The sequence below is a fragment of the Phyllostomus hastatus genome, unplaced genomic scaffold (genome assembly GCF_019186645.2).
Source record: "Phyllostomus hastatus isolate PE091 unplaced genomic scaffold, TTU_PhHast_1.1 phas_contig_150, whole genome shotgun sequence".
Lineage (NCBI taxonomy): Eukaryota > Metazoa > Chordata > Mammalia > Chiroptera > Phyllostomidae > Phyllostomus > Phyllostomus hastatus.
The window spans coordinates 28,803,234-28,822,823 of record NW_025333611.1 but is presented as its reverse complement, the minus strand read 5'-3'; the positions used below and the strand labels follow the sequence as shown (position 1 = coordinate 28,822,823).

At 38.7% G+C, this 19,590-nt stretch overlaps 1 protein-coding gene across 3 annotated transcripts in view; it reads right to left on the bottom strand.

Annotated features, from left to right (window-relative positions):
* SIL1 (SIL1 nucleotide exchange factor) overlaps positions 1-19,590 on the bottom strand; it is a 225,159-nt gene that overhangs the window by 53,425 nt on the left and 152,144 nt on the right. For all 3 annotated transcript variants that reach the window (XM_045823573.1, XM_045823554.1, XM_045823562.1), the window contains exons 6-7: positions 19,201-19,392; positions 14,123-14,244 (exon numbers count right to left, since the gene is read on the bottom strand). In XM_045823573.1, coding sequence (XP_045679529.1) covers positions 14,123-14,244; positions 19,201-19,392 — 314 coding nt within the window. The remainder of the gene's footprint in view (positions 1-14,122; positions 14,245-19,200; positions 19,393-19,590) is intronic.

Below are 19,590 nucleotides of genomic sequence, written 5' to 3'. Positions count from 1 at the left end.
TAGAAGACAAAATAGGTGGAAAATACCCAATCAGAACATCAAAAAGAAAAAAAAGAATTAAAAATAAGAACAGTTTAAGGGATTTCTAATACAACAGCAAGCATACCAACATTGGAATTATAGGGGGTACCAGAGGAGAAGAGAGGGAGCGAGGGAATGAAAACCTATTTGAAGAAATAATGACAGATCTCTTCTGGCCAAGATGGAGGCATTGGTAGATATGCTTCACCTCCTCACACAACCAAAAGTAGGATAACAACCTATTTAAAAACAAAATACAACCAGAACTGCCAGAATATCAAACTGTATGGAAGTCTGACAACCAATGAATTACAGAAGAAACATTCATTCAGACTGGTAGGAGGAACGTAGACAGGCAGCCAGGGTGGAGAGCACACATGGCAAGGCGGCAGCTGGTGAACCAGGCAGTCAAGATGGTGGCTGGTGGACTGGGTTGTCCTATATTCTCATGCAGATAAGCCAGGAGGAACAACTGGGAGCAAGACAGACTATGCAACCTAGGGTTCCAATGCAGGGAAAAGAAAGCTTCAAAACTTCTGGCTGTAAAAATCTGTGGGGGTTGCAGTATCAAAATAAACTGCCAGTCTCATAGGAGAGTCCATTAGAGGGGCCCATGGGGTCCTAGAATGGTACACAAGCACACCCACCTGGAAATCAGCACCAGAAGGGCCCAATTTGCTTGTGGGTAGCAGGTGAAGTGACTGAAAGTGGGGCAAGAGCTGAGTAAGCTAGCAAGTGGCATTGTTCCCTCTCTGATCCCTCACCCACATACAGTGCCACAATGCAGCGAAGTAGGTTGCCCTACCCTGGTGAATACCTAAAGCTCTGCTCTTTACAACATAACAGGTGCACCAAGACAAAGAAATATGGCCCCAATGAAAGAACAGATCAAAACTCCAGAAAAGAACTAAGCAATGAGAAGACAGCTAAACTATTAGATGCAGAGTTCAAAATACTAGTAATCAGGATGTTCACAGAAATGATTGAGTAAAGGGGAAGAAGTGAAGACTACACAAAGTGAAATAAAGAAAAATATACAAGAAACCAACAAGGAAAGGAAGGAAACCAGGATTCAAATCAATGATTTAGAACAAAAGAAAGAAAGAAAGATTCAACTAGAACAGAATGAAGAAACAAGAATTCAAAAAAATGAGGAGAGGCTTAGGAACCTTTTGGCCAACTTTAAATGTTCCAACATCCGAATCATAGGGGTGCCAGAGGAGAAGATGACCAAGAAATTGATAATGTATTTGAAAAAATAATGAAAGAAAACTTCTCCAATCTGGCAATGGAAATAGTCATACAAGTCCAGGAAATTCAGAGAGTCCCAAATAAGTTAGACCCAAAGAGGAACACACCAAGACACATCATATTTAAATTACCCAAGATTAAAGATAAGGAGAGAATCTTCAAAGCAGCAAGAGAAAAAGAAACAGTTACATACAAATGAGTTCCCAGAAGACTATCAGCTGATTTCTCAAAAGAAACCTTACAGGCAAGAAGCAGCTGTAAAGAAGTATTCAAAGTCATGAAAGGCAAGGACCTATATCCAAAATGACTCTATCCAGCAAAGCTATCATTTAGAATTGATGGGCAGGTAAAGTGCTTCCCAGATAAGTTCAAGTTAAAGGAGTTTATCATCACCAAACCCTTATTATATGAAATGTTAAAAGGATTTATCTAAGAAAAAGATGATCAAAACTATGAATTGCAAAAATGACAACAGACTCACAATTATCAACTGAACCTAAAAAACAAAAACAAAAACTATGCAAACAACTAGAACAGGAAGAGAATCATAGAACTGGAGATCACATGGGGGATTTTCAGTGGGGAGAGGGAGGGGGAAGAATGGGGGGAAACCGTACAGGGAATAAGAAGCATAATTGGTAGGTACAAAATAGACAGGGGGAGGTTAAGAATAGTATAGGAAATGGAGAAGCCAAAGAACTTATACGTATCACCCATGAACATGAACTAAGGGGAGAGGGTAATGCTGGAGGGAAGTGTTTACAGGGTGGAGGGGAATAAAGGAGAGAAAAAAATGGGCCAACTGTAATAGCATATGCAATAAAATACACTTAAAGAAATAATGATGGAAAACGTTCCTAACCTGGCAAAGGAAACAGACATACAGATCCAGGAAACACACTGATTCCCAAACAAAATGAGTCCAAAGAGTCCCACAACAAGACACATCATAATTAAAATGCCAAATGTAAAAAAGAGAGTACTTTAAAATAGCAAGTGAAAAGCAATTAGTTATGTAAAAGGGAGCTTCCATAAGTCTATCACCTGATTATTCATAAGAAATTTTGCAGGTCATAACGGAATGGCATGAAATATTCAAAGTGGTGAAAAGCAAAAACCTACAACCAAGGTTACTCTATGCAGCATGACTATCATTTAGAATTGAAGGAGAAATAAAGCACTACTTGGAAAAGAAAAGGCTGAAGAAGTTTATTACCATTTTTTAAGAAGAAAAAATATCAAAAATGTGAATAAGAAAGTATTGCAAAGAAAAAACAACTATATGACAAAGGCAAACAAATAATAAAAGCAGTGGGTCAACAAACAATAAAGCCAGTGCAAAGGTTAAAAAGCAAAAATAGATTTTGTATAATTATAACAGTAAATTAAGGAATACACACAAATGCACATACACAAAAGAAGTAAAAAATAATGACAAAAACATAAACATGGAGGAGGTGAGTAAAAGTGATAGTGATTTTAGAATGTGTTCAAACTTAGGCAACCATCAACTTAAAACTGACTGCTATAAACATACCTTGGTATATACGAAGGACATGGAAACCACAAACCAAAAGAATATGCTATCAACCTTTGAACTTCTGCCAATATGTTAAGTGAGAAACAGTATTTCAGTGTAGTTTTAATTGGTCTTTATCTTAGGAATGAGGTTGAGCATTTTTTCACATGGTTAAGCCATTTCTATTTATTTTATTCTACAAACTGTGTGTATCTGACCCACTTTTCTACTGGGTTATTAATGTGTTTCTTCTCTATTTTTAGGTGTTCTTTATAAATATATATATTAGGAACATTAATACTATGTCTACAATATAAATTGCAAACATTTTTCTAGTTTATTATTTATTGAGATCATTTTAGACTAAATTCTCAAGTTGGAGATTTTCAGGCCACAAAAGGAATATTCTTTTCCAGCCCTAATGTACTCTAGTGCTGTCCTGGGTAAACAATTTTCTGGGGAATTTTCCTCCCTTAAACTCAAAGCCAAATTGCCTTAATATATCCTTTTGAGTGGAAGATTTTCATTTTCCTAATTCTCCCTTTCATACGCTGTAGGCTTTGTCTCCTCTTCCCCAAGTTACAAAGCCTGTTGAAACCAAAAGCTCTCGGCCACTAGGGAATGGCAAATGTCCTCAGGACAGCTTTAAGTTTCAGTGTTTCAGTGATCCCTATCTCTTAGAATTTGTGCCTTCCATTTTATTTGTCTCTAGGACTCCTCTCTCTCTTTCAGGGCCATGGCATGAAGAATATGATGTTACTAATTTCCCCTTTAGTTATGCAGAGGTGGCTGTACAGTTTATCAGCTTAACTGAGCATTTAAGGAAATGTTTAAATATTTAATCCAGCATCTTCAGATATTCTAACCCAAGCATGCTTCTTGGGAAATGTAAACCACCATTTGTTAGATACAGCAGTCTGCCAGTTCTGTTTTGTTTTGTTACTTATATCTGTAATTAAAACTTAAACAATAATATACATTATAAGAAAAATCAAACAAAATAGAAGAGAAAAATAAATGAAAGGCTTCCCTGCTCTTAGTGGCTTCATTCCTTCACCAATTTTTGATGATTTCAGCTTTTGTGTTAGGCCATTTAGTTTGTACCTTGAAATGCTCTAAGCAGCCACAATGAAACTTACCCTCTGTAAGGTGCTGTTGGTACCATAGATTTAGGTACAATTTCCATTAGCAAAAAGGTTTCCATTTTTGGGGTGAGGGGCAGAGACAGGAAAGAACTGGCATACACAGAGAATTAGATGTACTAAAGAGTAAGTTTAGGAGTCCAGACAACAATAGCCAATGAAGTTGAAAGGATAGAACTTTGTGGGCTGGAGTTATGCAAGGAAGAAGCTGAGAAGGAGGTAGACTATAACTATAACAACAAAAACAAAAACAAAAAAATCTGAAGGCAACCACACAGAGGATGTGAAGGAGATAGGAGTACATCACAGAGACAGATTTTTTTTTAAATGCTAAAGAGACAAGTTGATTAAGCAAGGTGGGTGTGCCCCCCTCCCCAAAATGAAGTCTTGGTTTCTATAGTACTCAGGGTGGCTGGTCAGGCTTATAGCTCATTTTCCATTTGTTATTAATTGCCATATGAAAAAAAAAGACTTTGGGTGCTGCTTTACGAGCTACAGCTATGGCTAATCTTGGTTAATGTATTTGTACTAATCAATTTATTAGATACAAAATGGTCTGAGCATCTCCCATTACTGAAGGAGTGTGAAAATTTAGCTCCTGGAATCAAGATGCCAGAACTAGTCCTAGGGGTCACATTTGAACATTTATTCAAATACTGCCATCTGCAATGTCTGATCTCATCCTAATCTCTAACCTTCTATTTTTTGCTTGTGGCAGGGAAGGGTGGGCAGGGTGGCTACACACTCATTTGCATAGCCTTGGATTTTAAAGGGTCAAAGAGTGGTAACTGAACCACCCATTATTATATCATTAATAATAAAGACAGCAGTCTACACTGAGCCCCCATATGCTACCTGGAAAAACATTTCATTTCCTAGGTATCAGTTTATTCTTTTGTTTCTTCATTTATTCATTAAATAATTACTTTTTAGCACTCAATCCTGTGTTCTATGCTATGCAATAGAGACACAGCAAGATTAAGATAGAAAAAAAAATCCCATCCTCCTCCTACTGTCTAACAGGGGTTATCAACAGCAAACATGTAATCAAACAAATATATACTTGCAAATTTAGATGAGTATCTAAACTATATCATACAGGAACTAGTTTCCTTCTGTCTTTCCTCTCTTTTATGTTCCTGAGCATGAAGGCTTTTTGTCCTTGTGGTTTTCACTTCACTGACCTCAGCCAACTGTTACATCTCCAAGACAACTGCAATAACAGCAGGAAGAGTAGGCAGGGTCTCCTTACCTTATTATAAGTGAGCACAATCCTTCCCAGAAGCCTTCCCAGCAGACATCTCTATGTTTCATTGGTCAGAACTGGGTCACATGCCCATTTCTAAGTCAGTCTATGTCCACAGAGAATGGGATTAACGTGCTTGCTTTAGACTATTCATGGTTCATTTCCTAGCAGTGGGAGAGGGCATCCTCTCCCTGAACATGTTGCTTCCCTCACAATATCAAGGTTCCTTAAGGTGGATTTTTTTAAAAAAGAAATAGTTGTTTAGTAGACAACAACAGAGGAAATAAAACTCCACAGGATTCATTCACCAACTAAATAGGGAGAAAGAAGACTAAAATATCACTCAAAAGTTTCAAGCTTGGGACAATAATACTGCCAAGAATAGATAAAAAAGAATGTGGGAGGGAAAATCTAGTTTGTGAGAGAAACAAAAGTGAATTCCATTTTCTTCTTAATTTTGAGGTACAATCAGACAGTCTAGTAGAAATGGAGGGTGGAACTGAGGAGCAAGTCTGGACTTCAACATAAACACTGGAGTCACCCACAATGAAGTGGGATTTTAAACCAAGGGAAAAGGTAGGACCACTCATGGAGAAAATAGAGAAAGAGCATAAGGCCAGAAAAATCTTGGTGAATAGCTATAATTAGGAGATAGTAAGAAGGTGCTGTCATAAAGGAAAAGGAGAGAGAATAAGGATATGTAAGAACCAAGGGTCTACCTATAGTCACAGGGCAGCCAATAAATCAAGTTTCCAAAAGAATGTAGAGGTTGATGTTATAGATTGCCAGAGATGTCTGTGATTACAAAATACTCTTAAAAATTTCAGCTGTGGTAGGAACATAATGCTCATGTGTCCTTTTTTATCATCTTTTAATTATTCTTCTATTAGTTTCCCAACTTTTCCCCCTTTGCCCTACTCCATCCATCCCACCCCACACTCCCACAGTCAAGCCCCACACTGTTGTCCATGTCCATGGGTTATTCATACATGTTCTTTGACTAGTCCCTTCCCCTTCTTCCCACCATTATTCCCCTCTCTACTCCTCTCTGGTTACTGTCACTCTGTTTCATGTTTCCATGCCTATGGTTCTATTTTGTTCATTATTTTATTTTGTTCATTAAATTCCTCTTATAGGTGAGACCATATGGCATTTGTCTTTCACCAACTGGCTTATTTCACTTGGCAAAATATTCTCCAGTTCTATCCATGTTGTTATGAAAGGTGGGAGTTCTTTCTGCTGCATACATAGTATTCCATTGTGTAAACATACCAGTTTTTTGATCCACTCATTTACAGATGGGCCCTTGGGCTGTTTCTAGTACTTGGCTATTGTAAACAGTGCTGCTATGAACACAGGGTGCATAAGTTATTTTGAATTGGTGATTTGGGATTCTTAGGTTATATTCCCAGCAGTGGAATCTCTGCTGGGAATATACCCAAAAGGTGGTTCCGTTTTGAGTTTTTTGAGGAAATTCCATACTGTTTTCCACAGTGGCTGCACTAGTCTGCATTCCCACTTTTTCTCTACATCCTCACCAGCACTTGTTTGTTAATTTATTAATGATAGCCCCTCTGACAGGTGTAACATGATATCTCACTGTGGTTTTAATTGGCATTTCTCTGATGGCTAGTGATGTTGTGTATCTTTTCATATGTCTATGGGCCACCTGTATGTCCTCCTTGGAGAAGTATCTATTCAGGTCCTTTGCCCACTTTTTCATTAGATTGTTTGTCTTCCTGGCATTGAGTTATATGAGTTCTTTATATATTTTGGAGATAAATTCCTTGTCCAAGGTATCATTGGCAAATATATTCTCCCATATGGTCAGTTCCCTTTTCATTTTTTTGCATGTATCAGTCTTGTTCTCCCAACACCATTTATTGAAGAGGCTATTTTTGCTCCATTGTATCCTTCTGTCTCCTTTGTCAGGCATTAATTGACCATAAAGACATGAGTTTTTTCCTAGGCTCTCTATTCTGTTCCATTGATTGATGTGTCATCTCTTTCTCCTCCCCCTCCTCTTCTTCCTTCTTCTTTTAGATTTTACTTATTTATTTTTAGAGAGAGGGGAAGAAAGGGAGAGAGAAAAGGAAAGAAACATCGATTGGTTACCTCTCAACTGCCCCCATCTGGGGAACTGCCTGGCCTGTAACCCGGACTGGGAATTGAACCAGCAACCTTTTGGTTTTCAGGACAATGTCCAACTCACTGAGCCATGCCAGTCAGGGCATGCCAGTACCAGACTGTTTTGATTACAGTGGCTTTGTAGTATAATTTGATATCAGGTATTATGATCCCTCCTAATTGTTCTTCTTTCTCAAGATTGCTGAAGCTATTCAGGGTCTTTTTTGGTTCCATAGAAATTTTTGAAATATTTGTTGTAGATCTGTGAAATATGTCATTGGTATTTTAATAGAAATTGTGTTTAATCTATAGATTGCTTTGGATAGTACAGATATTTTAATGATATTAAATCTTCAAATCTGTGAACATACTATATACTTCCATTTATTTGTACCTTCCTTAATTTTCTTTTTTCAGTGTTCTAGAGTTTCCTGAGTACAGGTTTTTACCCCCTTAGTTAAATTTATTCCTAGATACTTTATTTTTCTTCTTGCTATAGTAAATGGGATTTTTTCTCCCTAGTTTCTCTGATATTTCATTCTTGGTATACAAAAACACCATCAATTTCTGAATATTGACTTTATATCCTGCTCTTTAGCCAAGTTCACTCATTAGGTCAAATTGTTTTTTGATGGAGACTCTAGGGTTTTCTGTGTACACTATCATGTCATCTACAAATAATGACAGTTTTACTTCTTCCAATTTGAATGCCTTTTTATTTCTTTTTCTTGTATGATTGCTGTGGCTAGAACTTCCAGGACTATGTTCAATAATAGTGATGAAAGCAGACACCCTTGTCTTGTTCCTGATCTTAAGGGGAAAACTTTAAGTTTTTGCTCGTTGAGGATAATGTTGGCTGTAGGCTCTTCATATATGGCTTTTATTATGTTGAGGTATGCTCCCTCTATTCCCACTTTGCTGGGTGTTTTATCATAAATGGGTGCTGAATTTTATCAAATGCTTTTTCAGCATCTATTGATATGATCATGTGGATTTTGTCCTTCATTTTCTTTATGTGAAGTATTACATTTATTGATCTGTGAATATTGTACCATCATTATATCCCTGGGATGAATCCCACTTGACCATGGTATATGATCTTTTTAATGTATTGCTGAATCCGAATAGCCAATATTTTGTTGAGGACTTTAGCATCTACGTACATCAGAAATACTGGCCTGTAGTTTTCTTTCTTTATGGTGTCTTTACCTGGTTTTGGAATTAGGATGATACTGGCCTTGTAAAAAGAGTTTGGTAGTCTTCCCTCTTCTTGAATGTTTTGGAATAGTTTAAGAAGGATAGGAGTTCTTCCTTAAATGTTTGGTAAAAAAAATTCACCTGTGAAGCCATCTGGTCCAGGGTTTTGTATGCCAGAAGTTTTTGAATACTGCTTCAATTTCACTAGCTGTTATCAGTTTATTCAGGCTTTCTGCTTCTACTTGATTCAGTTTTAGAAGATTGTACTTTTCTAGAAATTTGTTCATTTCACCCAGGTTGTCCAATTTCTTGGCATATAGTTGTTCATAGTAATTTCTTACAGTCCCTTTGTATTTCTATGGTATTGGTTGTAACTTCTCTTTCATCTCTGATTTTATTTATTTGGGTCCTCTCCTTTTTTTTTTCTTGATGAGTCTGGTTAAAAATCTGTCAATTTTGTTTATCTTTTCAAAGAACCAGCTCCAGATTCACTGATCTTTTCAATTGTTCTTTTAGTCTCTGTGTCATTTAATTCTGCCCTGATTGCAATTATTTTCTTCCTTCTACTTACTCTGGGCTTTGTTTGTTGTTGTTCCTCTAGTTCTTATAGATGTAGGGTTAGGTTGTTTATTTGAAACACACGACTGATGCCACAAGTATATACATGCCCTTTTATTCCAGGCACAGGTCCATGACAGCCTGAAAACTGTGGACAGTTCAAACAAAAGTACTGCATACAATGAACACTTACCAGCCCACGTAATTGCATAATAATTCATATATATTCAGATGAAAATGAGAGTAATTAAAGATGAATATAGGACACCAAAAGTGACTGAGGCAAGGACATGAGAACAGCAAAAGCCAGTGTTCCCTAGGGTAAGCACACAAATTTCTTGATAATGTAACTATTGACAGTTAAAAGGTCAAGGTTACATATAGGGAAATAAGAAGAAAACAAAAGGAGGCAGCCACTTTGCTAAGAAGTAAAAGAAAAACCAGATTACTCTAAAATTCACAAGGCCTGTGAGACTTCCTATGCACAGAAACACAAATGACCTATTTGGGACTCCACAGACTTCTAGTGGGTCAGATTGTAGACAGACACACACAGGTGCCATCATGAGACGAACTCAGGTAATAGAAAAGCCACTGAAAATAACTGACTTGAAGAAGAAAGAAGGTTTAAAAATAAAAAAAGAAGAAGAAACCATAAAAAGACAAAGCTGCCAAAAGCATCAGACTCCTATCTCTACATATCTTCTTATGTAAGAGATGCCTTATAGTGGGCAATAAGCAGCAGAAAATGAGTGTGTGCAACCCACAAATAAGTATGAATAATATTTAAATAAGGGAACAAATTATTTCAGTGGCCATGTAGCATTCAGTGGTCACATCAATTACTTTTTTGTTAACTCTTCTTGATCCTGGAATAATCACTCATATTTAACACTAGGGAAAAGATCTTGTCATTCACAGAAATGCACATGGCAGTCTTATTAAGTAGTTAAAGCAGGTAGACAAATAAAGGAGCAAGAGTAGTCGCCTGCCTTCAGGAAGCAGAAAGATTAGCACAGCAAGAGATATGTAGAACGTAAACACCTTAACAGAAGAGAAAATGAGGAAGTAAATGTTTGTACTGCAGAAACAAAAGAAATAAGAATCACAGGGAGTCATAGCAACTCCACCTAATATATTAAAAAAAAAAGCCACAGGGAGGCTGCCAAAATAAAGAGACAAAGAAACATGGCCCAAATGAAAGAACAGATGAAAACCCCCCAAAAGTACTAAACAAAATGGAGGTAAGCAATCTATCAGATGCAGAGTTCAAAAAACTGCTTATAAGAATGTTCAAGGAACTTACTGAGGGCCTCCACAGCATAAAAAAGATCCAGTCGAAAACGAAGGACACACTAATTGAAACAAAAATAATTTACAGGAAAACAACAGTAAAGAAAATGAAGCCAAGCATCAAATCAATGCTTTGGAACATAAGGGAGAAAAAAACAACTGATCAAAACAGTAAGAAAAAAGAATCCGAAAAAACAAGGATAGTGTAAGCAGCCTCTGGTACAAGTTCAAATGTTCCAACATTCACATTATAGGGGTACCAGAAGAAAAGAAAGAGCAAGAAACTAGAAATCTATTTGAAAAAAATAATTAAAAAAAACTTCCCTAATTTGGTGAAGGAAATAGAGATGCAAGTCCAGTAGCACAGAGAGTCCCAAACAAGATGGATGCAAAAAGGCTAACACTAAGACTCATCATAATAAAATGTCAAAGATTAAAGATAATGAGAGAATCCTAGAAGCAGCAAAAAAAGAAAGTTAACTACAAGGAAGTTCCCATAAGACTGCCAGCTAATTTCTCAAAAGAAACTTTGCAGACTAGAAAGGACTGGCAAGAAATATTCAAAGTTATGAAAAGCAGGGACCTACAGCCAAGACTGCTTTACCCAGCAAAACTATCATTTAGAACTGAAGGGGAGATAAAGTTTCCCAGACAAGAGGAAACGAAAGGAGTTCATCATCACTAAGCCATTATTATATGAAATGTTAAAGGGATTTATTTAAGAAAAATAAGATCAAAACTACAAATAATAAAATGGCAATAAATACATACCCATCAACAATTGAATCTAAAAAACAAACTCAGCAAACCAGAAGAACAGAGGTAGAATCATGGATACAGAGAACATGAGATGAGAGGGAGGTGAAGAGGTGAGGGGGTTAAGAAGTACAAATAGGTAGTTACAGAACAGACATGGGGATGTAAAGTACAGTATAGGAAATGGAGCAGTCAAAGAACTTATATGTGTGACCCATGGACATGAACGAAGGTGTGGGGATGGCCTAAGGGAGTTGGGGTGGGTGGAGGGAGGCATAAGAGGAAAAATTGGGACAGCTGTAACAGCATAATCAATAAAATACAATTAAAAAAAGAAATAAAAATTACCTCATAGTAAAAAGGACACACAATAAGTATGATGATGTTATATACCGCTTATCACTGACAGGTGCTTTATAAGCATTTTCACAGGACTTACTGTATATTATGTTATTTCATATTCACTTAACCTTATGAAATACAGAGGACACCATTATTGTTCCTAGTTAATAAATGACAAAGGGAAAGTTTAGAAAGGTCAAATCACTTGCCAATAAGAAACAGCCAGGAAATAGTAGAGACTAGACTTGAACTAGATTTTCTGACTTTAGATATAGTGATGTGCTTAATTCTCCCAAATGCTCAAACATCTGGACTGATTGAGCAGTATTGGCTTTTTAAAAATTTTTGTTAATCCTCACCCAAAGATATGTTTATTCATTTTAGATAGAGAGGAAGACAGAGACAGAGAGAAATATCGATGTGAGAGAGAAGCATCAATCATTTGTCTCCAATGCATGCCCTGACCGGGGATTGAACCTACAAACTCTTGGTGCATGAGACAATGCTCCACCCAACTGAGCCACCCAGCCAGGTCTGATTGAGCAGTACTCTTGCCTATCAGCATAAAACTGGGAGGAATGACCTCTAAATAATACCTGCAAACCCTGGATGTGCTCACTATCCCTTAAACAGACTCCTAAGAGCACGCTCATCCAATCCCTCTGTGTGTGTATGTGTGCATGTGTGCATGCACACATGTGGTGTGTTTGTGCACACCTCTAGGCTGGGGGCAGGGAAGGAGCTGCAGAACCAATACATAGGACATCTAGAGGAAATAATGAATACCAGACTAGAGCACTGAAAACTGCCTCTGCATAGAAATATTCTTACCTTGCATTAAGTTCCTCTTTGCATGAAACATTGACATTTTCATGATGTTCAAAAGCCTGCTGCTGGCTTCCAAAAGTTCTGGCATGATACCATGTTGTCATTGCAACAGCCCTCCAGTGAGCCATCAAAAGCCCAGCTAGAACATTTTGAATACAGCAGTATGCTTGTCACCAAAATAATAAACTGCAATATTTTATATTTATCTCTATGTAAAATTTTAGTGATATTGTATAAATGTTAACATGGTCTTACCCTAATACAATCACAGAAAAGTCTTAACAGTATCACATATTGGCACAGCCCCCAGGTGAGTTATGGCCTGCTAAGCAGGCCTGATGAATACTTCTCAAGTCACTTAGCTAGTCGCCTTTAACTAAGAAGTGATATCAAGATGCTATAGTTTTCCCCAAGAAGTGTGTTTCCAAAAGCAATGGCAAGGAACAAGTAGGATCATTTGTTCAGACTGAAAATGGAAAGAAAGTACTTGGGATTATGGAAAAGATATCCAAAAAGGGACTGGGGAGAGAAGTTAATAACGTTTGATTTAGTTCTTTTATGGCTTGAGAAACAAAAGTGAGCTCAGCAAGTTCTCAAACCTCTAAAGCCTTATGAGGTTAAGACCTGGGACTTCTCCAGGGCTGAGATCACAGCTACCAACGACAAACTCAGATTCTCCACTCTTCCAGCAGATGTACAAGCATCCTGGGAGACTATCTGGCTCTGGTAGGTGAGACCAAGGGAAATGGAGTGCATTGGAGGCCACAACCTTGACTATCGACAGGACAACCAGGGCTTCAAGATGAAGGCGGGTTAGTAATAAGGGAAACAAAGGCCTGCAGTGCACTCAGTCTCTCCCCATGGAACAATTCTTCTGGCCTTCCCTACTTTGCCTCTTTAATTTACTAAGATACTGAAGCTTTTCAGAATGAGAGGACATCAGACTGAGATTCTAATTTAAAAAGATAAGCATGGATGAAAGGCAAAGGAAATCGTTTCAAAACAAAGCCACCAAGGGTGGAGATGTTCAGAATATCCTCTCTCCTATAAAAGCACCAATCCCTGCATCCAAGCAAGATAACCCCTAATAGTTACCATCCATTGCCTTATAGGAAGAATCAGAGTATTGGTTTCTGTTTTAGAGAAACAATGATTTTAGGAGCATATTTTCAAAACTGGAAGGAACTATAGCTCCAATAGACCAACTGCAGTTTGAAGACATCCTGACTTTTTTTAGTATGAGTTTAATAAAGTGGTGCCCACATACCTTGATGCATCCACCCTTTGGAGAGATCGGTCTTCTAATACAAGTGAGACTAATAGAAATTTTAACAACTCTCAACCTAGAGTCCGATAACCTGACTGCATGTTGATTGGTTCCAGACAACTAGTGGAAAGACATATCTCCCCCCAGAAGACTCTCCTTGGTCAGGTTCATAATTTATTCATCACAAAATGTATGTAGCTTCATTTCCAAAAGGATCAACTCTTGCAGTTCATCCCCCTTCAACTATCTGTGGTTGGTGTAGCTTTATATTAGCTTTGAATAAAACAGAGAATGTGATCTAAAATATGTCATTAAATGTCCATATATATAAGATGAGGTGGAACAGAGAGGGGTATAAATGGTGGCAACAGGGGTGAAAATTCTTATCTACTTGGAATAAAAGCAGAATTAAACTCTTATTCTAGTCTCATTAAGATAACAGTGAAACAGGGAAAGGGATGTGCATGAGTTTGAGTGTAACCTTTTTCCAGGTCATTCAGTCCAATGTAAAGCTAGAATTCACCTGAAGAGCCCAAACAATCCTGGTTGATGAGAAGACCGTTCTTGCTGCTCACCTGGAAAAGGCAGCTCCCAGCACAAATGCAGCGTACTCCTTCACCAGGGGCTCTGTGCTATTCAGCCCATTGATCACCACTTGAAGGCCACCGAAGGAAAGCAGGTCCTGTGCATTATCCATCTGCAACAAAGGCACTGCTCAGTACAGTACTGCCACCAAGGTAAGAAGAGCTCTTCTCATAGCCTTTCTTTTAGTGACTATTCAAAAAACAAACTAAAAAGTCAGGCAAAAAGCAAGGGTTGCCTCTCTGACTAACTAGGAAAGGGTTTGTAAAAACAAACTAAAATTTTAAACAATCTGGAAGTAACAGGAAAGAAGTAACAATAGTCCCTTTCTTCCCTCTGCCTCACTTCACGCAGTCCAACATTGACTGAATCTGAGGACATTCATAATAAAATCTGCACAAAAGTCTCCTTCTCAAAGGCTTTAGTCTAGACCTGTACTTCTGGCTAGTAGTCATTATCGGACAGTGCAGAACATTGCCATTATCACATAAAGTTCTATTGGACAGTACTGGTCTAGGCTATCATTTAAGGTTCAAAGCCTTAAATCCAGACAATCTATCTGTTATTCTGTGAAAGAAGATATCTCATTCCCCAAGCTTCATAGAATCCTGGAACAAGAACTTCCTCAGAAAGGTCACTGGATCCTGTTTCTTCATGCAGTAGCTACAAGTCTCCCTTGAAAATATCTTTGTTGCTACAAAACCTGCCTCTTGCCAGCATGCTGATCCCACTCTACAAATCATCAGGAAAATTCAGGAAGGTAGAGCCCAACAACAATGTGACTGCTTCCCACCTTTTTCCTCCAGACACCACACAGCCCTTGCCTACCTGTGTCCTTCCAAACTGAAGAGGGCTCTAACAGAGAAATCAAGTTTAAAGAACTGCATTTCACTCTGCCTAGCCTGTTTTTACCATTTAGAAGATTGTTCTTATACATTCTGACATTATTTCTACAATAGCAGGGGTTTTTGTCTCTGCCCCCTGTGTTGCAGGTCTAGTGACTACAACAGCGCTAAGCATATAGTTACATGCTCAACAAATAACCATTATATAAATGAATGAATTTGGTCAGGAAAAAAATGTTACTGCAATAAACTTAACTGTGAGTTGCTTTTTTTTTTTAAAGGCAATCTGGGATATCTGTTCCAATACAAGGGATGGGTCCTCGGTACCACAGACCTGAAGAAATGGCCAATCCAAGGACATGAAGTGTATATGGAGTTTGCTCTGCCACAGAGGCCCCAAGCCAGGGCTGGGATTTTCTGCTCTAATCCGTCCTTATGAAGAGGAATGATTATTGGGCTATAGCACAGCTAACTGGGGAGACTCAGAACTGGGTGCCTTACTGACATAAGCACAAATAATACCTACTGGGCCTTCCTTCCTCACATACTCTGATTTTAAAATCTAAGAATTCACTGCCTCTCCTTTGATCCTCCTTTCTCCAGGTTTTTTGGGTACAAAACCATCGCTCAGCGTCCTGTCCTTTTGTGGCTGGGATGGCTACATAGCAAAGCTCGTGTGAGTCCCTAACAAACAGCTGCCACTCTGAATGCCCCAAAACAACATAGCCCAAGGTCACAAAGGCTCTGTCCTAGATTGTTTATCTTCATTACTACAAAGATAATTCATGGTGCTATAAATGCTGACATTTACAAGCACTTCAGCCTTCACAAGATGTTTTCTCACTTGATATTTCACTAGAGATGAGGAAGAAAGGAGTCTCCCTCATTTTTGAGTATTCTGCCCACTGCAGAAGACTCAAGTTTCAAAATCTGGGTCTGGGACCAAAACTTCTCCCAGGATGCCTTCAGAATGGGGTGAGACAGGTGGAGAGGAGCTCAAGGTAGAGGAAAGGAGTGCATCAAGAATGGGGCAGAAGGGAATTGTGCCAACGCTCGGGAGGAAAAAAGAGAACCAGAACACTGACAAGACAATGAAAGCCAAGGAAACAGAGAAAGGGAGAAAATATAGTAAATAATTGAGAAGTCACTCGAGGGAAGGCAAACACATGGCCCCAGGGTGGACGGGCAAACAGAGGCTGCTCCTCATAAATAACTCATAAAGTGTTTTCCGCACACACGGTTTTGCTTTTCACAAATTCTGTTTAATAATTCAAATACGGCTGTGAGGAATGCTTGGGCAGATCCACTTTGAGTCCTTGAAGCCCATGGTTCTCAAAACCTGTAATCAGTGAGTCTAGGAGTGGACCAGTGAAGTTCCTGGCAAGAAAAGTCCTATCTTCCTCAAAGCCAACACTACATCACCCAACTGCAACTGGAACTCAAGGCCAAGTTGTATCTTCATTGATCCCACTGTGAAATCACAACACTGTTGCATGGAAACCTGACATACCAGCCCCAACTGAGGACCTTATATTTCCAACCAAAGGGCTAATGACCCAAAACATTTATGACTCTTCTGTCAACAGGGCAAGTGTGGCCTCTACCAGGGGTTACCGGGCTGATCTTAGGCTGAGTTTGGTTATGTCTAAGAAACTGTTTACCCCAACCAGTAACCTAGAAAGGCAAAAAAGGATGTCATCCTAGAGATGACAAATCCAGGTGACCACACAGCTTGCAGGAAAAAAGAAATTTGTTGGGGCCCTGCTAGCATCCTGTGTACTCACTCCCCTCCAGGTATTTTATAAGCTTTCTAGTCATTTTGGCCTTTTATGCTGCAACTAAAGGAAGAGATTACAGAAACCTGGTAACTAAAGATCTATCCAAGTATGTTAAGATGATAAGAAAATAAAAGCTGTCAACATGAGAGCAAGACTGACTTAACCAATAACCCCTAGGATCCTTAGTCCTTTAAATATCTGTAACAGAAAAGCCACTGGAATTTTTGTTTTTACCCTGGAGAGAAAGCCTGGAAAGAGAAAAGAGAATCCAGGTCCATTTTTTTCCTCTAAGAGGATCACAGACATGCTATTTGAGGCCTGGGAGTTATGAGCAGAGAAAGAAGATGAAGAGGCTGTCCCATAATTCCTGCAGATACAGTACATACTCATTCTCTCTCACCACAAAGGCTGGCAAGTCCTAAAGAAAGAAAGAAAGTCTTTCAGCCTAATTTATAGAGAACAAGGACACTGTCATGCGTGGGAGGATGGTGAAGATCTGTGCCTTGATGAGGATCTCAAAAAGCCTTTGATTATGATTACACAGCTTTCCTGGGCCAGCATCATCCCAGTCTGGATTCCTGCAATAGCCTCCTATCTGGTTTCCCTGCTTCTACCCATGCCAACCCCCCGACCTTCGGTCTAAACCTCAACACAGCAGTCAGAGGAATCCTTTAAAAATAAGTCACATCATGCCATTCTTCTGCTCAGCATCCTCTAATAGTGTTCAATTTCATTCTTTTCCATGGCCTACAAGGAGCTCCATGATCTTCCTCTGATCATCACTCTGAGTCATCTACTTCTCTCCCTCTCCTCTTAGCTCCAGCAACACTGACTTCCTTGCAGTTCCTCAAACACCTCAGACAGCTCCCACCTTGGGGCTACTGATACTTGCTATTTCTCCTGCCTGAGAGGATTGTTCCTTTCCCTTCTCTTTTTATTTATCCATAGAATTTACTACCTTCAAACATATTATTTATAATTTAGTTATTAGTTATGTTTATTGTCTATCTGCCTCTGCTAGAAAGTAAGCTCCAATTTTGTTCACAGATGTATCCTAAGTGCCTAGAACAGTGCCTGGGACTTAAAAGGCACCCAATAAATTAATATATTGAATAAATAAATGGCTTCTTTTGGCTCCTTTCCCTTAGATTCACTTATTCCCTTTTGAGCTTCATTAAAATGGTCCCAGTATCCTGTGAGAGGCAGAGTGGTCAAAAGGTTAAAGCAGAGTTTTGAGTCAGACAGGCTTTGTTGCAAATCCCAGCTCTATCACTCATTAACTGGGTGACCTTGGGCAATCACAACTGTGACCTTATTTGCCTCAGTTATAAAATGGGATTAATAACAGTGCAGTGACTACTTATAAGTCAGTTGTGGAAGCCAATAAATTAATATGTACAAAGCACTTGAATACAAGCCCATTATATGATAATACTCAATAAATATTAACTATTATAATTAAAGCGCAAGTCTGATCGGTCATTTCCCTGCTTCAAACTCTCCAATGGTTCTTAGGCTCAAGGATAAAATCAGAGAGAACATGGTAGTCCCAACCCTACCTCTTAACTCCCTAACCTTTCCTCTTTATCTCTGCTACCCGATTCCCTGGTCACTATGCTCCAGTCACTCTTTCCTTTTCTTGGCCTTCAATCTCACCAAGCTCTTCTCTGACTCAGAATCTTTGCACATGCTGTCTACCCTGCCTGGAATGCTAATCCAAGGATGGCAAACTTTTTCTAAAGGGCCTGATAGCAAATATTTTTGGCTTTCTGAGCCATATGGTTTCTGTCACAACTACTCAACTCTGCCATTATAGTTTGAAAACAGCCCAAAACAATAAAGCAATACGTAAATAATAGGTATGACTGTGTCCCAACAAAACTTTATTTATAAAAACCGACAGTGGGCCAGATTTGGCCCATGGGCCATAGTTTGCCATCCCCTACTCTAGTCTCCCCTCTTTGGCTGTCATCCTTTAATGCTCAGCCTAAATGTCACATCCTCAGGGAAGCCTCCCCCAATGCCCCTGACTAGGCTAAGTTCCCCTGTTATACATTCCTACATTACCCTCTGGAGCTCTCAACACAATCTTAAATTATCTCACTATTATTAAATTGTTAACTTGATTATTGTTCAATTGATTTTTATTTCATTGTTCCCTCTTACCAATTGTGATCTGCATGGAACAAGGACCACATCTGTTTTATATCTGCTATATCGTCAGTGTTTAAAAAAAAAAAAAAAGGAGATAATACTCCTAACAAAAAAGAGATTGGCTCTGGCCTCTAAGGATATATCTATACCACAATGGATATTGGCCTGGATTAAAAATACTATACGTGCTGAGAGAGGTAAAGATGCTAATATATTTTCCTAGAGCTTAGGATGTGGGGGTTATTTTGAAGCTGTCAGTTAAAAATCAGACTTATGGACAATGAAATACAATACCTGATGGACATAATATTCAAGATCAAAGAGTGCAGCAATCTTCTCTTCCAGAGTCGAGCTGGAACTATTGAACTTGTTGATCAGCCGCACCATGATCTGCATGTCAGTCTCAATGACAACATTCAGTTCCTCAAAGTCCTTCTTCAGCTCTTCGATGGGGCGAAAGAGCCGTTTAACCTCAGCCTGCCTTTCCTAAGGAGCAAAGAGAAGATTAATTAAATCGACTGGAGACACTGTCCCAAGACTCCCATGGTCTACCATGGATACCCATCCTCAAAGAGCAGCTTCTCCAGGACTCAAAATTTTTGTTACTGTGCATTATCAGAAATCCTGTTATCTTCTAAGATGTTCCCAGAGTCTTCCTGCATAGGGATCTGCTCCAAAAACACA